The following is a 22685-nucleotide window of genomic DNA, read 5'->3' on the forward strand; positions in this document are numbered from 1 at the left end:
ACGTGGAAGTGCACGCACAGGAAACACGGACAGAATCGATTCTCCCCCGCTCCCCTTTCGCACTCTCCCTGATTCTCGCGAGTCCTTCTTCCTCTCTCTTTCTCTCTTTCTCTCTCGTTCTCTCGCTCTCGCTTTCGCTCTCTCTCTTTCACGCTTTTTTTTTTGTTAGATTCTTCTTCTAGTATAAAAAATTGGAGCTCCACTGTATCTCTACAACACTCGGAGCCGTCCTTCGTGAACGTCCCTTTTTCCCCGTTCCTTGTTGATTGCTGCTCGCGATCCTCCCTTCTTGTGAACGATTCTCGTATGATGCGTCACAAATCACACACTATCCTTTTCCTTCTAAATTCTCCCTTCTTCTCTCTTTCGGAATCCCCGGATCTTTGCTCTGTTTTTCTCTCTCTCTCTCTCCCTCTCTTTCTGTTTTTCTATCTTATTGTGCGCTCCGGAGCTCTTTTTAATCTTCTTATATCCTAAGTTACAACACTGAACCCGTCCCTATCGGAGGGACAAAATAATGTAAGGGTCACACAGTACAGAGAGAACTTAAAATGCGATTATCCCGTCCCGTAGCAGCCGACGCGTGCTCTCTTTTACGATCTCTCTCTCTCTCTCTCTCTCGCGCGCGCGCTCCCTCTCTCCCTCTCTCGCGCGTTTATACTCTCGTCTCCTCTTCACTTCTGCCGCGCCGCGCACCAGTCCGACTGAGGAATAACTTCAGAAAATAGACGATTTTCCTATGGTTCGACTCTTTTCGTAACTTGTTTCTTCTTTACTGTGTATTGCTTGTGTGTACGCGCATGTATTACACGTCTACTTTGAAAACAAAATCGGAGTTACCTCGTCGTACGTCCCACTCTTCCCTTCTATTCTCACCCGCTATCTCTCTTTCACTCTCCTTCTCTCTACCTCTTTCTCCGTCCGCGCGCGCTTTTTTTCACTTCGTATCTTCCTTCCTTCCTTATCCCTTCTTTCTTTTTACAGGCGGTTGTCTTACGGGTGTAAGGTAAGATTTAAAGAGAGTCCTTAGGAGAAATGTGTTGTTGCTGTTTCGTGTTTACAGTTGTTAGTAGTGTTATTTACAAATATGTAATGTTTTTTTTTGTTTTTGTTAACAAAATAGTTCAAATTAGTCTTTTGGCCCCGCGTGTCTGCTCCCGAGCGGCGGGAGCCGCAGAGTGAGGCAGCCCTCGACTCTCGACCTCCGTCCCTCCGCTCGCTCCTCTCTTCCCTCTTCTTCATCCCTCTCCGTGCGAGGTCCCCTCCACACTACTGTCCCGGAGTCCTCCAGCCCCTACCAGCCCCACCGGCACCACCACCACCATCCATCCCGTGAGGGCGCGATCGTTCTCTCTCTCTCTTTCTCCCTCAGTCAGGTCCGACTATCCGGCCCCAGCCACAGCCCTTACCCCTGCCCTCAGCCCTGTCCCTGTCCACGGTCTGTCTGTCGAATCTCACCCTCGCCAATCCCCTCGGTCGCCTACCTACCCTCCTCCACCTTCTTGCACCGCCGTTATCCCCTCTATCTCTCTCTCTCTCTTTCTTTCTCTCACGTACCTACGTCTCTACTTACCACTTTTACGCTCAGTAGTGTGGATGCACCACCGTGCCAATTCCTATGCGAAACTACCAATGGTTCGTTACCTACCTACCTAGCTACCTATCCAGCTGGCTGGCTACCTACTCCCGTAAAACTCGTCGGGATCGTAAATTAAGGATTACCGTGGATACAAATTAATGTCGAGGCGTAACATCACATACGGTGGGAAAATTGCGTTCGGGGATTACCCCGAATTTGTCGTTGCAGAAATCGAATGTCGTTCCGCATTCCGCACCGGCCATCCTTGCGAGATAATCGTCCGGCCCTCCGCAGAGATTCGGGGTTCGCGCTGTTCCCAAATAATTCTCACCGTCGACAAATCGACGCTCGTACGTCTTGCGCCTCTCTGTCGTCGAAGCCGATAAATTTGCGGCAGTTCCGCGAGAGAGATAGACGAGAGTTGCGCGAAGTAATCGCGAATTTGCATGCGGGGCGTAACCTTGAACGCGATACGCCTAGATTTGGAGGAGGAAATGGCAGAGTAACGGCTTGCATGGTTTAAAATGGAACGTGTTGAAAGATGAAAATTATTCATGCGATAAACAGGATCAATAAGCATGAAGCGTGAAATCGATAAATTTTATTATTAATTCAAATTATCTTTAACTTATTAGCCGAAATGTCGCACATTTTTATCTAATACGCATCTCGATTAACATCATACTATTAATAGAATTAATTTACAGAAGTTTAAAGTTGCAGCGCGCAGTAGTACAAGAGGATCAAATTACGTGGGCGAACGTTGAAACGTGTAATGTCAGCTATGGCTAAGTTACTTTACAGTGTAAACTTTACACAGTTCTATAGATAAGGTTCTGTATAAACCATATGAAGAGCATCGTTAACATGCAAGCCCGCGAAAATCGTAAACTTGCTTGATGTAGTAGTCTTTTGCGGTTACGCGAATAATTCGCCAGAGATAAATATTATCCTCGCCGCTGCGCTGACATTAAAGAAAACCGCGCAATTCTTTGAGGGCGACTAAATGCGCGATGTTCACGCGCGCGCGTTTCCGTATCCGAGAAAGTCACGAGATTATTCATTATTCGGATCGCGAGACCGTAAATGCATAAAAGTGCGCTGAAACGATCGATTCGGCGTTTTATCGCGAGGACAGTTTAAACTACTTTAAACCTATAGGACAATTGGAGAACAATTGGAGAACAAGTCGTAGAATGGCCAATGCCACTATCTCCGTCTTATAAATGTCTTATAATAAAAACGTACAAGTTCTTGATTAATCTTAAACAGGTATCACTTTAATGGAACTTAACTTGGGACTCGGTTACCGAAAGACCTGACTTTGAAACTTCAGAAGAATTTTAGGGTAGTTACAAATGACGATAGGCGATCGATCATTTTCATTGCTAATAAGAGAAAATATTAACGAAACACATCCTGAAAGGAAATGGAATTATAGGTTGAGAAGTACCAGTGAGCGGGGGAAGTAGATTCCGCGCAATTACAAGATTCGTTAGCGGACATTGGAAACGTCATCGTAAGCAGTAGGAGCCACAACGGGCAATCGAAATTGGCTCCGGCACTTCCGCGCACGTCTCCTCAACCCCTTCGCTCTAAGGGGGTGGGCAGGACGGCGACTAAACGATATTCCTCTCACAATCCACGAAACGCAGGCCAAGTCCTCCCCGACTTCGCACCTATACACATGAATCCCTACACTCGCTCGTGCCACCGGGGGTCGTACGTTTCCAACACGACTGGTACCTAAGCGCGTGTATATATATTTACACATATACCTCACCCCCGACACACACACACACACACACATATATATATATAAATATATATATATGTCTGTAGGTATGTGTATGTACAGCACACATCGGGGGTCCTCGCACAAGGTTCGTGTCGAATTTTAATGGAAGTGCTGCCACCTTCTAGTGACCTCTGGAGCCAGCCGTGCTGGAGGCATTCCTGCGAAGAGGCTCGCGGAAGAAAAAAGAAACATCTCGAGGGTAGCGGAGGGGGTGAAAATCACTCAGGCGTCGAGCCCCTATCGCCAATCTGATTAATGGATAGATTCATGAGCCTCGGTATTTATATGGATTTAAGCGCGCCTGTATGGCGGGCACGTAACTTTAGAGCCTCGCTAAATTGGCGACCCGAAAGTACGCGTTCATGGATGCCTCCATCCAACGTGCGAATAATAATGCGTTTTCCTAATTTTTATCTGTGATACAAGCACAATTGAAAAAATGTTAAAGGCATTGATGACATAAGCAATATTATACGTTTGTTTTAAAAAATATAACAAATTTAAAGCTTTTAATTAATCTAAAATTTTGCTATTATATTTTAATTCTGCAAAAAATGAAACAGCGAATTTAAATGCTTCATCGAAATAATATTAGGTATATATAAAAGCTGGCTTTAAATAAGTATAAAATATACTTTATGCTTATTTAAATTTTATTTCTTATTATTTCATATTATTTCATTAATTCAAAAACCTGGGAAAAATTTTTGCGCAAAGTCGTTTCATATTGATCCCTTTCGATGATGAAGGATTTGAAGTTTGAATTTCGATTACAGATTCGCTTCTGGTTCCAGATGGCTCCCGATCGCACGCGGCTTCTGTCGCGTTAAGCTCGTAATTTATCCGCGGCCTGGTAATCGAGCGAATCTCGTGTCGCCGAAATGAAACAAGCAACGCGCTCTCCCGGCTTTCCGACCCTCGGCGTAAGCCCGAGGCCATCCCCGATTTATTTGCTTCCGCCGTGTATCGTATCGGGGTCGCCGATACTCCATTCGAACCCAATCTGCACTGTGCACTTTCGACATAACGCAGGTTTGTCGTGTTTGTTTGCACTTCGCTTTATTAGCTCTTGCATCACGCAAACTTCCTAATTAATTTGATCATTCCGCAAGTTTGTAAAATCACGTACGTTTATCATACCATCGGTGCGCTTTTGCTGAATTGCGCTTGAAAATTTATTGAAACTATATAATACACAATATCTGTATCAACGTCAAAAACATGTTTATCTCGCGCAAACGCAAGCTCTCACAGCGACTGTACCCGAGTAACGTTGCGCGTCCATGTCGCGCAACGTTACTCTTCTCGCGTACACGCTGCTGACGGTTCGGCTGTTGACAAAGTAAACACGCATTAAGCTATCATGCATCACTCGCGATTACACACGTTCTATCGTTCGCGGATCGCGTAAGCGGAAGTAGAACGCACGTGCGAGATGATTTCTAACTGTATCCGACATATGGTCAGGAATGATTACGATTGTGCTCCTTGGAGCCGATCCGCCAACTAATTTTTGGGTCCGTGCCGAGTTCACCCGCGCCTTGCCGTCCGCGGCTCCGTGATATCCTCGACTGTCGAAACGGACCGTTACATATAGCCCATTTTGTTTCGCTCTGATTTATGGCGGCCGTGATACAAAAACGCCGCGGATTTCGCAAACGGCAACGGGACTGACGTTTCTACGGGTAAAAACAACGGACACGCCGAAGTAAAGCAACGATATACATGGCGGAGCAATAATTCTCTATCGTCTGTCATGATTTAGACGGCGGGAAAAAAAAGGTTCGTACAAAAATTGCATGAGACGTTATGTGAATTAGTAGTACATCTATATGGAAAATATCTTTCCTTTACCTATAGATACATAAATTCTAAACTAATAAATTTGACGTATCCTGTAAAAAATATATTTTCAATCCTTTTACAAATCAAAGCATGTAATTGTGTCAAAAAGAACGATTGAAAATTTTATCTCCGCAATATCAGAAAACTTCTGCGCAGCATCCTTTTTATTATTTAAACTAGCGAAAATATTTCTGTAGCAAACAGAATTATTGCTGCACGTGTGGCCAACACGACAAACATGTAAGTAATGTAATTTGTCATTCCATATAGTTAAAAAATACCATTAGCGCCGAAATCTCTCGTTTTCACACGACGATACTTCACCTCGAAAAACGTGACGTGCAACGTTATTGAACATCCGAGCCGCGAATACGAATAAATCTGCCAACAATCTGTCGTTGATGTCGTAAACTTTTATATTGCATACAAAAATGAATTGTTTAATATGTATAAAATAGTAGATTTCTACAATTTTAACATGTTTTAATAATTTCGTATGTTATTATTCACATTTTAAATATATGCTATAAAAAGAGTTAGGAAATAACAGACGTTTATATAAAATTTATTTGCCTCCACTTTGCCTCCTGAGGGCAGCATTAAATAATAGCTGCAAATCATCGTGCTGTTTGTACACCTAGCTAGAGCCCAAACAAATTAATAGCGTGCGATTAGATTAATTGCGTATGCTAAGATATAATCACGACAATTAGCCCCGTCATTTGTATTAGCAAATAGGCTACTCGACCCAACAATCTAGAATCTCCCCTTAAATGCGCTCTATAAGCCGATCCGGCCCTCTCTCTCTCTCTCTCTCTCTCTCTCTCTCTCTCTCTCTCTCTCTCTCTCTCTCTCTCGTGGCCTCACATACCGTACCTCTAAATAGCCCCAAAGTAACCGAAATAGTTTAGGGAACATACATATTCATGCACGCGCCGATCTTTTTGTTGCAAGACTATACGAACGTGCACGGTGCAACGAGAATGTCACGATCGAGATTCTTCGCGTTGAACTTCATAGCACCGGCTATGAAGATTTGCACGAATAACGTACAAACGAACGAAATATAAATACCTTTTACACTGATATTTTTATTCTTGAAAAGTTAAAATCAATTTTCCGTTAAACCGCTAATAAATTAATCCTCGTTTATCAGTAGCGAAATAGTGGTGGGAGCATATTCAAATGTGGCACAGGAATAAATTCAAAATAAATTAGAATGTCACGAATACGATAACGATTTGCGTTCGCCGAGATGTTATCGCGACGTGGGCCATACCTACAAAGGGTTACAGTAATTTCGCCACATTACGGTCTTACCTTTAATACCGAAGGCGTACACGCAACCCTTTATCGACGGCCTGATTAATCGTTACCATGCGAAGAAATTACGCATAACAATTAGTGGCGTGCTCCTTTCTGTCGCTAATATATTCGTATTCTTTATTATTTTTCGCCTCCCTTTCGCATTTGACTCGGTTTCAAAAATAACTCCCGCAGCGAAATACTTTGAAGTATAGCGCGGGAGCAACGGTACGAGTTTAACCGGCTAACCCACGGTGAATTGGGAAACGCAGGGGACGAGTAACTGGGTCTCTCTGATCGCTAAATTCTGAAAACGACACTCCAGCTCAACAGCGGACAATGCGCTCCGCGCTCTAGCATCGTCCGACACTGATAACGCTATAGCTATTAATGAACTCGCAGTGGATAACAGAGACGTGACGTTTATTCTATCTTATGGGACTGGTCAAGATTTTAATAATTCCTGCATCTCCACGCATGGGGAGAACTTCCTACCATCACTGTAATTAATCCATTTTCGTCTGTTTCTATCAAGATAAACTCAGAAAATATTGATCGATATTCTGAAAAAAGTAGAGTTAATTCAATAAGTATTCGTTTTAAATCAAAAATAATTTCATAATCTTATGTTGCATTATATAACTGTATGAATATAATAATTTATTTTAATTTCTCGAGTTAATTTTGACGTCTCCACTTGAGATAGTCGAATCAATATCGGTTCGAATCATTTCTGACTGAATTGCTAACAATTTCGATTGTTTTCAATTTTGGAAATCTAATAGATCACCAATGACTATCACATATTTAATAATCATCAAGTTATTTTTGTATCACGAATTTTAATTTTTCATAATATCTATTTCCAAAAAAGATAAAAGAAAAAAAAGATACATTTAAATATAAAATTAAGACACATAATTTCTTTAAAGATTTTACTATCTCTCATTCTCTCGTCAATTCTCAATATTTATTTTCCTTTATTTTTGAAACAATAGTGATGGTTCGCATGTTACCCCTCAGCGATTACGGATAACAAGAGTATTTTTGTTCACTTTTTGAAGGGTTAGCGGAAAGGGTCATGGAAGAATTCCACAAGAAGAGGAAGAGGAAAGACCGGGATTACGAGGCGATAAAAGGGCGGAGAGAAGAAGGGAGGTCGCGCTAACGCGAGGCAGGCGCGGGGCGATCAATTACGTAACCTAATAAAAGTGGGTCACGTGTCAAAGTGTGGAGCCATCCCCGAGGTGTCCAACTTTTTGGTAAAAGCTCGTAAATTACCAGTCAGCTAGCTAGTAAGCTAGCTAGCAAGCTAGCTAGCTAGCTCTGTTACCACCCCGCGCTTTAAATAGAATGTCGACAGCTCGGAAGCTTGTGTCCAACCACTCTCTCGCAATCTTCCGTTCATCGTTTCCTCTTTCAATCCCCGTCATCTTTCTTTATCTTCCTCCCTTCCCCCCGATTCTCCCCCTCTCCGCGCTTCACACAGGCAGTTTCTCACCCTGACTTTTTTCGTGAGGACCGAAGCCGGACACGTAAGTCGCTGGTCGTTAGTCGTCGACGAGGCCATCAATGTGGTAGCGGGTGTGATAGTAAGAGAGAGAGCGGGGGGCAGAAAGGGTCGGTTTACGAGAGAGGATTGTAGAAGGGGATAGAAAGGAGAAAGAGAGAGGCAAAAGCAAAGGGAGAGACAGAGAGAGAGAGAGAGAGAGAGAGAGAGAGAGAAAGCGTCACGGCAGGAGAAATAAGACAATCAATAAGATTGCCAGGTCCGAAGGAACTCAAGCCCGGATTCGCCGAATGAATTCGGTACACTTCCTGTCAGGCCACGAGAAGACTCGCCTTTCACGAAGTTATCAAATCTTATTCTTGAATGCGAGACGTTGGATTAAAGTCTTCGGCAAGACGTGAAGGGAAGTAGACAACGATGAAGGGCGCTGGGATTAAACGGAAAGCAAAGCTTTTCCCGCGGGAAAGGGCCCGCTCTTCTCTCGAGGGGGTCGATACCAAGTCTAGTCACCGGATAGGCAATCGGATAGGTCAGGATAGCAACGGGATAGGCCAGAGGATGCCCATGGACGTCAGGTCGTATGGATAAGAGGGGTTGCCAGAGCGAGGGGGTGGCGATGAAAAGGGTGCACGAATGGGGAATGGAGTGGTGGAGGCCGCACAATCGCCGCTCTGGCGGATATTGCCGGAACTACGAATTACCCCGTGTCGCCGGGGGTACTTTCCTGCCGGGGTGCACTTCTTCGAAAGCTCGAATGAAGCGTTACGCGATGCCGGTGTCTCTCCCGGAACGACAACGCGAGAGATTCCGGGGATGAAATTTTGCGTCGATAAGGAAGAACCATCCCTCGCTCGGAGTACAATGAAAGTAACAGGATATCGGAGCTCGTCCTTACGTTCTATCAATACTAGAATGTGAGCCTGCTGATTTTTTATCTATTATTTTTTTATCCATGGAAGATAAAAAAATTAAGTATTAAAATTGTTCGAATAAAAGTAAAAGATATCTTATTTTACAAATAATTATAAAAACTATAATTTTAGGCGATGAATAGGAAACACAATAGTAGTCACAAGAATTTGTTTATATTGTTAATCGATTTGTAGTGAAATAATCAATCTTTTAGTCAAAAATAATTAAATAAATAAATTCAGGATAAAATATATAAGAGAAATTATTTTTTTAACTATTTAATTATTATTAATTTTATATTGAGTAATATAAATTTTGCATTTGTAGAAAATAAGATTAATCCTTACTTTAAAGTTTAAACATTTTTGAAATGAAAAGTTTTGCTATTTTTATACGCATAATTCTGTAATCTTTGCGTCGACAAAATGGCCATTATTAGTAAACGAGAAATTTGGTCAAAATAACATTAAGAATGGCTATATTAGATTCTAATATCTTATTGATTGCAAGAATTTTTTGATCATCATTTAGATAAACAGAGAAAGGTGTTATGTGAACTACGAACGGTTAAGGTCTGCACACGATCGGAAAACCATAGATTCTAAGAGAAACTTTCTCGGCCTATGTGGCACTAACAATAAATAACAAGGTCGGCAATAAATAAGGAGCACGATAGAGAAGGTCTCGTGCGTCACAAAAGCCGGGGTCACGATACAGAAAACGCCCAGTCAAGCGCATTCATCAAACTTTTACAAGAATATTAGGAACATAAAAAAATAATTCGCATATCGATTTTCAGAGAGAGAAAGAGAGAAATATACTAATATAAATAACTCCAATTATATCTGCGAACTAAAATAATTTATATATCTATTTTCAGGTCTCTTTCTCGGCTCATCAATAAATAAATTCTATAAAACTTTTAATCGGTTAGCAAGAAAAAAAGTACCATCATTTCGAGCACATATTTCTAATCTGATACGACGATCGAATTTTTATCGAATAAATATTTTTATAACGCCAAACGTGATTTGTATCGGATTTTGGAGTAAAACGTTCACTCACATTTTCAATTAAAATTTCGATCAAACTTTGTATTAACTACGTTAAATGTAAAGTTGCAATAAGCGTTGGATTTTCTTTTTTTTTTTTCCTACACAACCATGGCTAACCACTGCTCCTCAGTGAGTTGTCGTCGAGTTTCGCCATGTCGTTAGAACTTGGCGCTCGTAAAAAGCTGTCATCTTGAAATTTGCGCGACATTTTACTGTTTTAGTGCTAGCATGCACGTCTTGGTACTTTCCGCACATCAAACGGTAATACTTTTCGCACAGGACTTCCTTTTTCCTTCTCTCTCTTTTTCCCTCTTCGTGGCACACACAACCCGTTCTTCCTATTTATATTCGAAATCGGATTCACGCACGAGTGCCCATTATGGAAAAACGTTGCTCGAAGAATGGAAGAACCGGTTGTGCCTGCAGCCTCCCGGCGACTATGCATATGTCGCGCGAATCGGAGTGCATGTGCATCTTCGCGTTGTGCATACAGCCAATTCTGGAAATGAGCCGAAACCTCTTTCCGTGAGTATAGACGAACGTGGGAGATATAAGGATGCACGCCGAGTCAGGCGAGAGCTTCGAAATGCAAATGCGGGAAATATGATGAAAATCGTACGCGGGAAAACTTGTTTTCCAGGAAAAGTGACGACAACCTTAATGGAAATCCCACATCGGAAAGTTTGCGATAGTATACATACGTTACTCGCTGTATACTTTGTAGAGAAGCAGCAGAAGTTTTGTCAATATGTAGTATTCATCCAAGAACATAAAAAAGTTGAATCATAAAATTAATAATTAAATTGTATAACAAAGTAAAATGCGTATTTTGCTGTGAAATTGTCTAACGTTTTTCTTGAAATTATATTAGGAAAGACTTGCAGATAGAAAAAAAAATACAATTTTTATTATTTCATATAGAAATTCAGATCACACTGTATATACGCCCCATTACCATTCCTGCCACGGACTTTTTGCAGATCGATAATTTCCACTTCAGAAAAGATCGCGCGATTCTCGAAAAACGGTGATAAGTAGAACGATTTAAGGATGAGAAGCTTCGAATCTCCTTCATGGAATGGGCCTCAGCGCATATCGATCATTTCTGTTTTCGCAGTCTCTCAGATGGGAGAGGAAGTAATTCCGCTCGGCGAATTGTGGATATTTGCTCCCAGCATTCGGTTTTCAACTACATTTTTGTTTTTATTCCCGTGCTGTCGATGCACGGTGGCACATCGTGCAAAAAATATCGTATCGACATTGCGTATTATCGGGGATCAACGTGTAACAGTTGTATACGGACCACTATTTTCCGATATACAACGACTAACTAAATTCATTTGCAACTGCATGAAACAATTTAGCGAGGTATAAAAAGTGCAGTAATTCAGTTACATGTGCGGACAAATAATATTACGGCATTGTGTCGCAATATTAATTTCGCGTACGAATTTCGCGCGCACACACCTTTGAGATGTAAATCAATTTTTCATATTTCAAATATCTAAAAATTAAAAGTCCGTAGATTTAATAATATTGATAAAAGATGTATAAAAACTTTAAACACTCAATATTTCAATTCGAATATTTATACATATCTATATACACAAAAATTTTAACTACTGAGAATATTAAAATTCGAATGCATATTTAAAAATTTAATTTAATGAAAAAACAATTTAATGGAAGGATTTCAACAGCCGCAGAAAAATGAATATGTTTAATAGCCCGTTTATATCATTTAAATTTCTGTTTTATCGTTTTATTTTAAAATTTTTCTACTAGCCTTTCAATTTAATATGAATTTCTTTTATAGCCTTAAATCTTATTTTGTCCAATCATCCGCACATTAATATTCCTAAGGAGCAATTATTACTTCTTAACCAATTCACACAGAGAGGTATAAACTATAAAAGTTGTAGGACCGATAGTTTATCGTTCTCTCATGCAGTCACTCTCGCTGCTAATCGCGTGGTTTACGGGCCCCAAAGTCATTCCGTGCGAAACTCGAGTGCAGTTTGTGTGCAGTTTCCGTTTCCATCCGTGATGAGTGGAAACTTTGGTCAGGCTTCTCTCTCCGTTTCGGTGCAACCGTTCGCTTTAAAACACCCGGGATTTGTTTTAAACTTCATTGCGATTTTCTTCTTCGAGTCTCAACGCGCGGGACTAATTCTTCGTCCGCTTCGTACGTTTCAGGTCTCTTCGTGCGAGAGCGCCATAATTTTCGAGAACTACTTAAAGCTGCCTTAAACAGGCGAGCCTGAAAACTTTTCCTAACGACACAACAATCACGAGAACTCCCACCGCGACATTGATGCTGATATGTAATGAAGATTCGTGCTTCCATTAGGCGATTAAAATTAGGGAAGAATTTTCTGAAGTTTCTTTCATCGTATAGATAACTTTGCCATTACATTATATCAAATGACAGCTCATTTAACCGTTTAATATTTCTTCCCCGTTTTCGGGATGTAAACCGACGTCGGTTATTCTCGTTCCGATATATATTTCTCTATAGCTTCAACATTCGTCATATCAAGAATACGGAGACATATCGTATGTCTGAACCAGATGTATGGGTAAATAATTTACGAGGCGATCGCTCGGGTTGTCAAAGGTGCAGGTGAGTAATGGCGGAAGTACTCACGGGAGATGGGATCCGCGCCATCGAGCTTCCTGTCGGAGGCGACGTTCTCGTGTGCGGCTTCCTTGCTCGTCCTTGGACGACATCCAGCGACTAGGTTCGGCTCGTTGCCGTTGGCGACTCCCTCCTGGTTCTTGTGCTCGTTTCGTAGGTGATCGTTTCTCTCGTTCGGCTTGCAGGCACCGCCGCCAATTCCGACCTTCGACGACGGTTTGCAGTTGATACCGCCCGGGCTCCCATTAACATTCGCGTTAATGTTGATGTTGCTATTGCCGTTGGTCGATACGTGATTGTCGGCCTAAATGGCACACAAAACGATCGTAAATTGCAATCTCTCGACGGTATTTACAGACTATTTTAGTTATTTTACAAGTCATAAAAAACTCTAAAGAGAACGTTCATGCGAGGATAACGTTTTATATGATAAATTCATTTAAAATAATTAAACATTAGAAAGGCTCGTGAGCGTGAAAGGATGAGAATAGAATACCTCTTTTAATAATTCTTTAATCTTAATGAGAAAAAATTAAAAGTTATTTTAAAAGTAAATAAAAATAGCGCCCTGAAGTTGTAACGTTAAGAGTCGATCTTTTTATAATTGTAAAAAAAACAATGTATATATTGTTTACAGAAAAAAATAAGCGATAATGCAGAAATTGCATGATATCGCGACACTGAATCGTGGCAAAACGTCCTTCGCGACGAGGAGCGATCTATCCTCTTTAACCCTTTACATCGGAACGAGGCGAGGCTCGTGGTACCACCTGCCACCCATTCCCAGCTATAATTGAAGTTGTCTCGTTTCGTATTGTAAAGCTATATAGGCGGCAGAGTTTTTTTTCTCGCACGCGCTGCACCGGTTGGAAAGGCAAGTCTTTTATTCTGTAAGTACTTCGTTGCGAGACTAACTCGGGATCTTTCCCGAAGACATCTGTCCTACCGCCGACAGAGGTAGAGAGAGAGACAACCTGTCCCGCACTTTCTTCCCCCGCATTCAGCGATCATTTGACCTTTTACCGCCGACACGTTTTTAGCAGCAACTTTCCTAATACGACTTTCACGTTTAACGTGGTAGTTAAATCGAGGTAACATCGGCAGACAATTTACCAGATAACAGCTCACGAATGGGAATTAATTAACCGATTTGTAGTCCCCGTATCGAATATCTACGTTGTAAATAGCGTCCTCTCGTATTTAACGTAAAGTCCTAAATAATATTTCTGCCGAGAAACGCGGTCGAGCGTTTGTTAGTGATAATTTGCAGAACAAAAATTTCTAGACACACAGTTTGAAGTGCTCGACTGCGAACTCCACTCAAAGGTCGGATTAATCTCTGCAATTCTATGCCACGATTTGTTTTCCCCGCAAGCGTTAACTCGCAAAAGTAAAATGGACATAACGGATTCAATTTCCAGGTTAGTTAGTGTACAGAATCCATGTTATAACAGACTCGTAAAGTAAACATGGGCAGGGGTCCCTGAACAAGCTAAACCAACCCTACAACGGGTTCTACAACTCGCGATTCGTTCGGTTAAGCACGTGTAAAGGTCGTGCGTCGTTCTCACCGAGCTGGTCATGCAGGTGGACGAGGTAGACGAGCGCACAACGAGTATCCTGTTCTGGTTGTGATCGTTGGAGGCGATTGTGGAGACGGCGGCGTGATTGACCAAAGCGTGGGTGTCATTGGTGCCCGTTGGGCTGGAGTTGACATTGCCGGTGGTGGCGACGCCGCCGCCACCCAGGGAGGTCTGTCTGATTACCAGGAGGCTGCCCGCTGGCTCCAGCACGACTACCTGCCTCATCCTCGTCGCGTGGCTCTCCGCCGGTCTGTCCTCGCCGAATGCGAGAGAACGCACTCTCTTCCCGTCTGCTCGTCGACGACGACGGCGACGACGATGACGTTAAGCGTGTCGTTCTCCAGCACGACACGTTCTCCGGCTCTTAAAGCTCCCACTCGTCCGCTGCCGCCTGCTCCTCCTGCGCGCACAAACACATCCAGGCTGATATTAAAGCTGTCGTTTTAGGGGATGATCCTACCCGTCCGCGCCCACACCCGCTTGCCGCCGCCGCCGCCCCGACGCGGATCTACACGCCCGCTTTCGTTCGTAACCGCGCGAGCCCGACCGTACCGGCGTGGCTTCTTCCGGAAGGCGAATCGATGGGATTATTTCTGCCGACACCGTCGACGAGCTCGGCCCGACGACTCCTCTGCCTCCTCTTTCAATAAGGCAGCACTCGCGGCACACCACCTTGGTGTCAAAGTAGCGGGCGTGTGCGCGGTTTAAACTAAGGTTGGGTCCAGAAGCTGCCGGCTTTTAGATAATGGCCCGCTGCACATTCAATGCTCTAATGTGTCCCGCTTTTTCACCGAGCGTTCATACTTGTAGCGGGAGATCGATCGATCTTGTCTAAGAAATTTAATTGAGAGACTCATCATCGCTGGATGACTTTGCTACGAAAGGAAGATTAATTCATGTTAAATCCCCGCGTAAGAAAGGGAAAAAGTCTTTAAATTCTATTGGTAATACGTATAATTTGTGGCATCTGCATTTAAAAGAATTTTATCACACTCTAACACGTTTGCCACAATATAATGAATTGATGTATTTCTTTCGAAAACATAAAGTGTATAGACAGCGAAAATTTAAAATATTTGTAGATATACCTATTTATATACGGGATTGGTGAAATATATCTTACTTTGACCTCGGTTTTATTGCAATCTAAAGATCTGGTCACACATCCTAGTTTAAAGTCTGGTGCGATTTTCTCATTTTCTCGGTTCGCCCGAGCTAAGGAATTTGTTTTCGAGATCTCCGAGCCCGTAGCAACAGGAGATCTCGAAGGAATCGCGGCTTAAAATTGGATGGGTTTTGTTCGGAACCATTTGTGACCGTGTCGTAATACTTTGTGATACGTCGTGAAATAAACAGGAAGAGAGAGAAAAATTTTTAAAACTGAAACCACTAAAGAGACCAAATGTTTAATATATATACATATCTATAATGTTTTAAAGTTTCTAAATTCAAAAAAACATGATGCCAATTTATAATTTAATTCATAATGTATTATATATAATGTATATAGATTATAAATTTAATTATAATTATTTAAATAGATTTATTTATTTAATATTTCTCTGTCATTTACAATAACAAATAATAAATCTTAAAATTGTAATATTGTAAAGAATTAATAACCTATTAAAAATGTTCTAGTACATTAATATTTAACAAAACAGAATCAGAATATAGCGTTTCACACTATGATGATTCTGTTTTGTTTTCGTATAAAATAAGAAACAAACATTATTTAAGTTAAGTACTTGAAACTGTTCCAAGCTATTATTGTATTAGTAATCTGATAAAAAGGTAGGAGTGTCTTTTGTATAGTCAAAGTGCTCGTGAGTTATAATATGATCAATTCTAATGGAGAGAACGATTTTCGATCCATTAGCTTAAAATAGAAAGTAGAAAGGTAAAAATTATCGAAGAATTATCTGGCAAATTTCCACAGATTTATTTGAACACACAATAATTTTTACGTGAAGTAGCAAAATTATTCATCCTCGTGGACTCCACGGGATTACTTAAGGTTGGCATAGTTATAAATGCATTTCTTGGCCGCCACTGTCACATATCTGCTCGGCGAACAGAAGTATATCATTGCCAATTTCCTCGACAGCGACTCTAGCTACTTAGAAGAAAAAAAATCCCGACGTTCTATAGAAGCAACAGCAATAAACAGATTTATACCACTTATATCATATACCGTTCCAATTTTATAGAAATTATAAATTATTATATAATATAAGTAATTTTATTATATAATAAAAAATAATTTTTATTTTTATCTGGTCTAGAAATTGATACTTGATGAACGTTCCTGAATCAAGAACATATACGTGCGAGGGGGGCAAGCATTTCTGAAATAACTAGAAATATGATCGGTGAGATAAGAAAGAGCAGATAAGAAAAAATAAATCAGACGTCATTCACTTTATTTGAAACTCTCTTCAGAAATAGTAACCGCGGGGATGCGTACAACACCTGATATAATCTGTCAAGCCTTCCTCACGATGACGCGCGGCTCGTCACGTTCCGTGATAAGTGCACGCCGTATATTTTAATAAGAATTAATGTCATTCGCTTGGCGTGCCTTCAATAGGCATTAAATATACAGGGTGAATGTTAAAGGCGAGTAAATATCGCGGTCATTCATGTATGGAGCCGTATCGAGCGCGCGCGTAGCGGATATCTGCCGGTACAACGGCACGTGCAGTAATAATAGAACCGTCGCGTCGCCGGTGCATTCACACGCGGAGGATATCCGCCCGTTACTGTCCTATAGCACGTTGAGCACACAGCTTACCGTCTAGACTTATGTATCTGTGTTCCGATCGTCATAAGATTAGATCTCGAATTTTAATCGGCGGATCCGAAGTGTCTCGGCAGAAACTCGCGCGAACGGAACTGAGTTAACGCCGATCTCGAATCGCATAGACGTTTGCATGACGATCGAGCGATGGGAAGGTTGACCGATGCAACTCGAAGAAAAGATGCCGAGGTAAAAATTCGTCCGAGAAAATATCCTCCGAAAATTCTCGAATTTTCTGTCTCGTCATTTGGACGTTTTTAAAAAGAATATAGCTCCTGCGCTTTTTTATAGTTAACAATAAAAGCGTGAATTTGCATAATGTCCTTGGTTTTATTCCTTTACGTGCATCTTTAATAAAATGGTTGTATAATAAATTGATCACGTAATGAAAAAGCGATGATAAAGCATATTCCCTCGTGCAATTGCTAAGTGATATTTACATGGCTTCTTTAGGCTTATTAAACGGGTAATCACACGTGTTCCAGGTACGCATCCGAATTATTATTACATAAGTCGATATGCCGTCATGAAATCAAGAAATTTTCATCTGTCAACCGGACCGTTCTCTCGCGCGAGCAAAATTAAATGCATCTGTTAATACACGCTGTGGATTACACTTGTCACTTGTAATCCTTAGCCTCGCCGTGCGCGTCACGTGTAATCCCGGGGATTTATGACTTGCAGACCGTGCTTTTCAAGTTAAATTAACACTAAAGATGATTAAAGAATTGCGATTAAAAAATGACAGTGGGCAAAAACTGTTAAAAAAAAAAAAGATTTCACATTAAGAAAGAACGTCGCGTATGCTGCATGAAAAGCAGACTCGCTCTGTGACTCGATTAAATTTATCTATATCACAAAAGCTTTGCAGAAATATAATAATTTTCCCGTCGCTAATGCCGCCTCGCGTGAAATAAAATCTAACACGTCAAAAACCCCGTGACGTGAATGAGAAAGAACACCAGTGAATGAATAAAATCTAACGATGTCAATAATGACGTATAAATAAAAAGGGGACATTAAATGCGACACATTTCTCTCATCGCGCTTTCGGAACGAAACGCGGAATACTTCCACGACCGCCATGCCTCGGCCAGCTTCGTGCCAATATCGTTAACCGGAAAATCGCATGTAGGTGACTACGCGTTCAGATCGATCGATCTCCAGAGGCACCCATATGTTGCGCACGTCTTCCAAAAGCGAAACCGCCGCGCTACAGGGACCGTCGCAGTTTGACGTTTATGAAGCACGGATATTAAAGAACGCGTGCAAGGTAGCGAGCTAAAAAAAGAAACCTGAAAAGATCGACTAGGAAACTTTCGATCGAATCTCGAGCATCACTCCATAGCGAATTTTCTTCCATTAATCACCTAAAGAATTTATCATTCGCTTACGATATAAATCCTTCCTTACCAATCTATTAAGATTTCACGTCATAAACTTTTTATGTAAGGCGGAGTAATGGAAAATATTGCGAAAGTATGACGACAAAATAATTTTCTAATGGCAAACTATATTTTCGTTAAAATTTTAAATTTAATGGTAAAGATTAAAATTTTAATTTTAATGATTATTCGACGACATTTTGAATCCTTCCTTATATGTATAAAGTAATTATTTTATGTAATAACTATTAAATATGTATATATATATTAAGAAAACTATTTGATTTACTCACAAGTCACTTTGAAGCACTGATTTTGTTAGCAAAATTCAAGAAAAGAAGTATTTTAGCATGTTGCTACAAGATATCTAAATATTAATTGAGCACACAGAGAGTGTAATCAGCTGTCGAGCACATAGCTTTTGATACATCAGTTATATTCCTGAGTAAACGTCAGTTTCTAAATAGTTAGTTAGGAGTCTGAGATATTCTAAAGTGATGTTTCTATACGCGTTCCTAGCTATACTAGTTGTTACTACCGTTTTCGAACGTGCCATTAGAATCCCAGGCGGCAGGAAACACGCCGTCAGTCTTGATAACAGCTGATTACGATAAACTTATTGAGATAACAAGTCCAGTTTCGATGGGATACAAAACACGTTGATATTACATCGATATCAACGTACGAATAAACGTTTTTCTCTTGTTTGAAAGTTGTTAACCAACGGACACGTGTGCAATTGTATATTCAAGACTTGTTACTTTCTTTCCACGAGAATTTAAAGACTTGTCACATAAAAGAGCTAACTGCTAAATAAATTCTCATTTCCAGCCATCCCTCGCATCGATTCGAGTGTCTTCGCGCAACAAGAAGACTCGAGAAAAGAAGTTCTTGCTTCAATAAGTCAAGGCAGTACGACCAAGGGATTAACCTTGTGTTCTGAAAATATTATTCTTCACGAGGGTCTTCCAGTCCTTAAGGGACGTATCTACAACGCGGGTGCTGTTATAGAGGAGATTATATCGCGTCCGCGTTAACAATCCATGACGTTTGCATTATGAGAGGCGATGACAAAGATTTCTTAGAGCAAAGAATTAATCATAAAATGGCTAAATTTTAGCACAAAAAATTAATAGAGTGAAAAAGGGAAAGAAGCATAAATTAAGTCTAAATTGCCGAAAATTATCTTTACGCAAGAATTATTTCTCTGTTTATTTGCGATCGAGATATTTAAAGCTCAAGCAAGATTTTGAGATTCCCAGAATAATTAAATATGGAATAGTTAATGAGAAAATATATATTCTGTTCGCCTGTAAATATTCTGCATGTATAATTAAAACCATATAATATTAAAATGTAATATGTTAAAGTATAATATTAAATGTATGTTACAAAATATATAAATATTTTTGAAAAAGAAATTATTTTACGGACATTATGACGGAAGATTGCAACTTAGATTTAGTTTACCTTCAGATTGATTTGACCCTGAGACAACAAATACACAATAATTTACATGACATTTATTTTTCGTTATAGCCACTGCCTCGAAAACTAAATTTATTACACGAGCGATAAGATATCAAACTTACACGCGAAACTCTTTTAAAGCGCGAGCATGACTCCGACTTTTTCCGAACAGGAATTATCTTTCAAAAATATACTCGTCCTTGAGAGATAAAAATCCCATTTATCACAATTGCATAAAGTTTGCGGAATATCGTCTATTATATCCTGCGCATCAATGCAATAACAGGTCGCGCGTTAACAAAAACATTAACGATATTTTCAATTTGCACAGTTTTAATCGGCGAGTACGAGCGAGAGCGCGCGCGCGCGCGATTATTAATCTTCCTGAACTAATATTTAAATAGGAACTTGTTTATAATACGCTTGTAAAAGCTCACTTTTTTAGTTTCTATTTAGGAGCACTAAAAGCTTTTAATTCAAAATATTTATTTTGTTATTTAGAATTATATTCTGAGCGGAGTTATAGAGTGCTGCGTGAAAAACACGACGTGTACAATGAATTCCCGATTAGTAAAACCTGATTGTTCTCTCGGATCGATCGAAGTCGGTAGGAATCTGGCACGCTGCAGAACGATCTTCGTGTTCAGCGAAATTCAACAGCGTTCCCGCCAAAAGTTGACGCCGCCAACGCGGTGGAACGTGCCCGTCGCGAATCGTCCGTCGTGGATTATCCGTCCCGAATCCGCCCGCGACCAATATGGTCCATATGGTCGCCGCACGTGCCCGCGGACAAAACGCGAGATTCCTACCTCGCGGGGCGGCGGCGGGTTTACGGTATGCGCTAAAAATAGCGGCGACCATAAAGCCGCCACGCGGACGGGCGAAGCCGCGGGCGCGACGGCGACGTCGCGACGTCGCGGCGACGTACACATTATACCCGCTCGTCGTTCGCCCGTGTCTCGTATTAGGCGCGCACTCGATTCTCACTACAATACATATCCCGTTTTCCCCTCTATTTACCAGGGCTTGGGGATGCTCTAGACGATTTAATAACGCACAGAAAAAAAAAACAGAGAGAAAAAAAGCGAGGCGTGACGGAGATGCTATACTCACAGGGTCCGTGCTCCGAATGAGAACAGAAGGCCCGTCGCCGATGAGGGTAATCATTTCGGCACGCCGCGCTTCCCGGTGCGCGGCGTCGCGTCAGCGTGACTCTCTCCCGGGCGTCTCTCTCAGCAGCTCGTTCACCAACGGCGGCGACGACACCTTCCTCCGCGCGACGATACCGCGACGCTCATGATCGACGACGGTGACGATGACGACGACGACGACGACGACGACGACGACGACGACGACGACGCCTGGTCCACGACGACGACAGCGGCGGTCGACACCGTCCGATTGCGCTTCCTCGTGCACGTCGGACCAACGTCCGTCGGGCTCGGCGTGCGTGCGTGCGGTGCGTGCGATGCGTGCGATGCGTGCGATGCGCGACACTCTCACGCAGGGAATCGCGCGATCACGCGTGCCCGCGGCGGCCGCGGTCGATCCTCGGAATCCATGACAGGTATACGCGCGACACGTATACGTTGTACGTGCACGGAGCGGAGCGGAGCGAGGCGAGCGTGGACCGCATGCGCCGCTCCGCCGAGGTAAGAGTCATCGCGCTCCCGTGCCGTACGCGGACGCGCCAGGGCGGACGTAGACGAGAAAACTCGCGGGCGGAAATTTCAAAGCGGTTTCCCGCCGCGCGCGCCAAGTTTCCGCGGAACCGCGGCCGGGCAAAACGACGTTTTAATTCCCACGCGCCGCGAACGTGAACGCGAATAAACGTCGGAGCGTATCCACGATCGACGACGCGATGGCGATTGCAGCACGTAATCGCGAGGATTCGAGTCACGTAGATGCCCCGTGTCGACAAACGACGCGCGACGAATCGCTTAGGATGGCCACGATTTGGACCGCCGAAAATAGAGATACCTGTCGCGCGACAAACGAGACGCGATCAAATAACCTAGCTGGAACGGCTACAAATCGTATCGTCGAGAAATATCGCACTACCTAATAAAGTTCGTATATAATTATCCAAATTGTGAGAATTCACGCTCGAATTATGAAAAGTTGACGCAGATAGAACTGTCACTTGCTCGTATTGTCTCTATATTGTTCTATAACTCGTACACTTTTCCAATATATCGGTGCTATAGCACCTTTGGATCCTTGAACGCGTCGTAGTTCAAAATGTCCGACATAGTACCACTCTCGCACGCGTCGCGCGCGTATCGATATCTCGATACGAGCGAGTAGCGCGCATTTCGGAGCCGAAGTTTTCGAGAATATTTTCAGTTTTTTAATTGGACGCACTAGTGCATATTAAAATCGTACATAAATCGACGTAAAAATGTATTTTTGTCTGTCTCATTCACATTTTCTTTATTTACAAATGTCATGCAAGAAACTCTAATGGCCGTATTGACTTTAAATTTCTTTTTTCAGACCCAAATAATTCCGTCTCGTCGATCATATTGGAAATATTTTTTTTGCGAATCTGAAATTGTAAATAAATACCAATTTGAGATTAACATTTTAACGTTGAACGATCCATTTATCATGTTCTTCATCCCGAAAATAACACTTGTCTTTACTTACGCTTTATAATCTTCAATGTATGACAAAATATCATTGCAAATTGTGAACATTTTATTGACATTACATTTTATTGACTTTGATGCGTGATATTTTTATGCGTTATATTGCGAGTTAATTTTATTGCGCATTAATAATGAGGATAATAATTTAAAGAAA

At 41.7% G+C, this 22685-nt stretch overlaps 1 protein-coding gene across 2 annotated transcripts in view; it reads right to left on the reverse strand.

Annotated features, from left to right (window-relative positions):
• The window catches only part of LOC105458243 (calmodulin-binding transcription activator 2), a 48402-nt gene extending 26914 nt beyond the window's left edge, over positions 1-21488 (reverse strand). Inside the window, exons 1-3 of one of the 2 annotated variants that reach the window (XM_011703410.1) lie at positions 20994-21488; positions 14214-14625; positions 12652-12946 (exon numbers count right to left, since the gene is read on the reverse strand). In XM_011703410.1, the coding sequence (XP_011701712.1) occupies positions 12652-12946; positions 14214-14450 (532 nt within the window). In that variant the 5' untranslated portion in view covers positions 14451-14625; positions 20994-21488. Of the gene's footprint in view, positions 1-12651; positions 12947-14213; positions 14626-18703; positions 18941-20993 lie in introns of those variants that run through there. The other variant, XM_011703411.1, reaches the window with a different exon arrangement.
• Positions 21489-22685: the final 1197 nt, after the last annotated feature.

Source organism: Wasmannia auropunctata, unplaced genomic scaffold, assembly GCF_000956235.1.
Source record: "Wasmannia auropunctata unplaced genomic scaffold, wasmannia.A_1.0 LD334579.1, whole genome shotgun sequence".
NCBI classification, from domain to species: domain Eukaryota; kingdom Metazoa; phylum Arthropoda; class Insecta; order Hymenoptera; family Formicidae; genus Wasmannia; species Wasmannia auropunctata.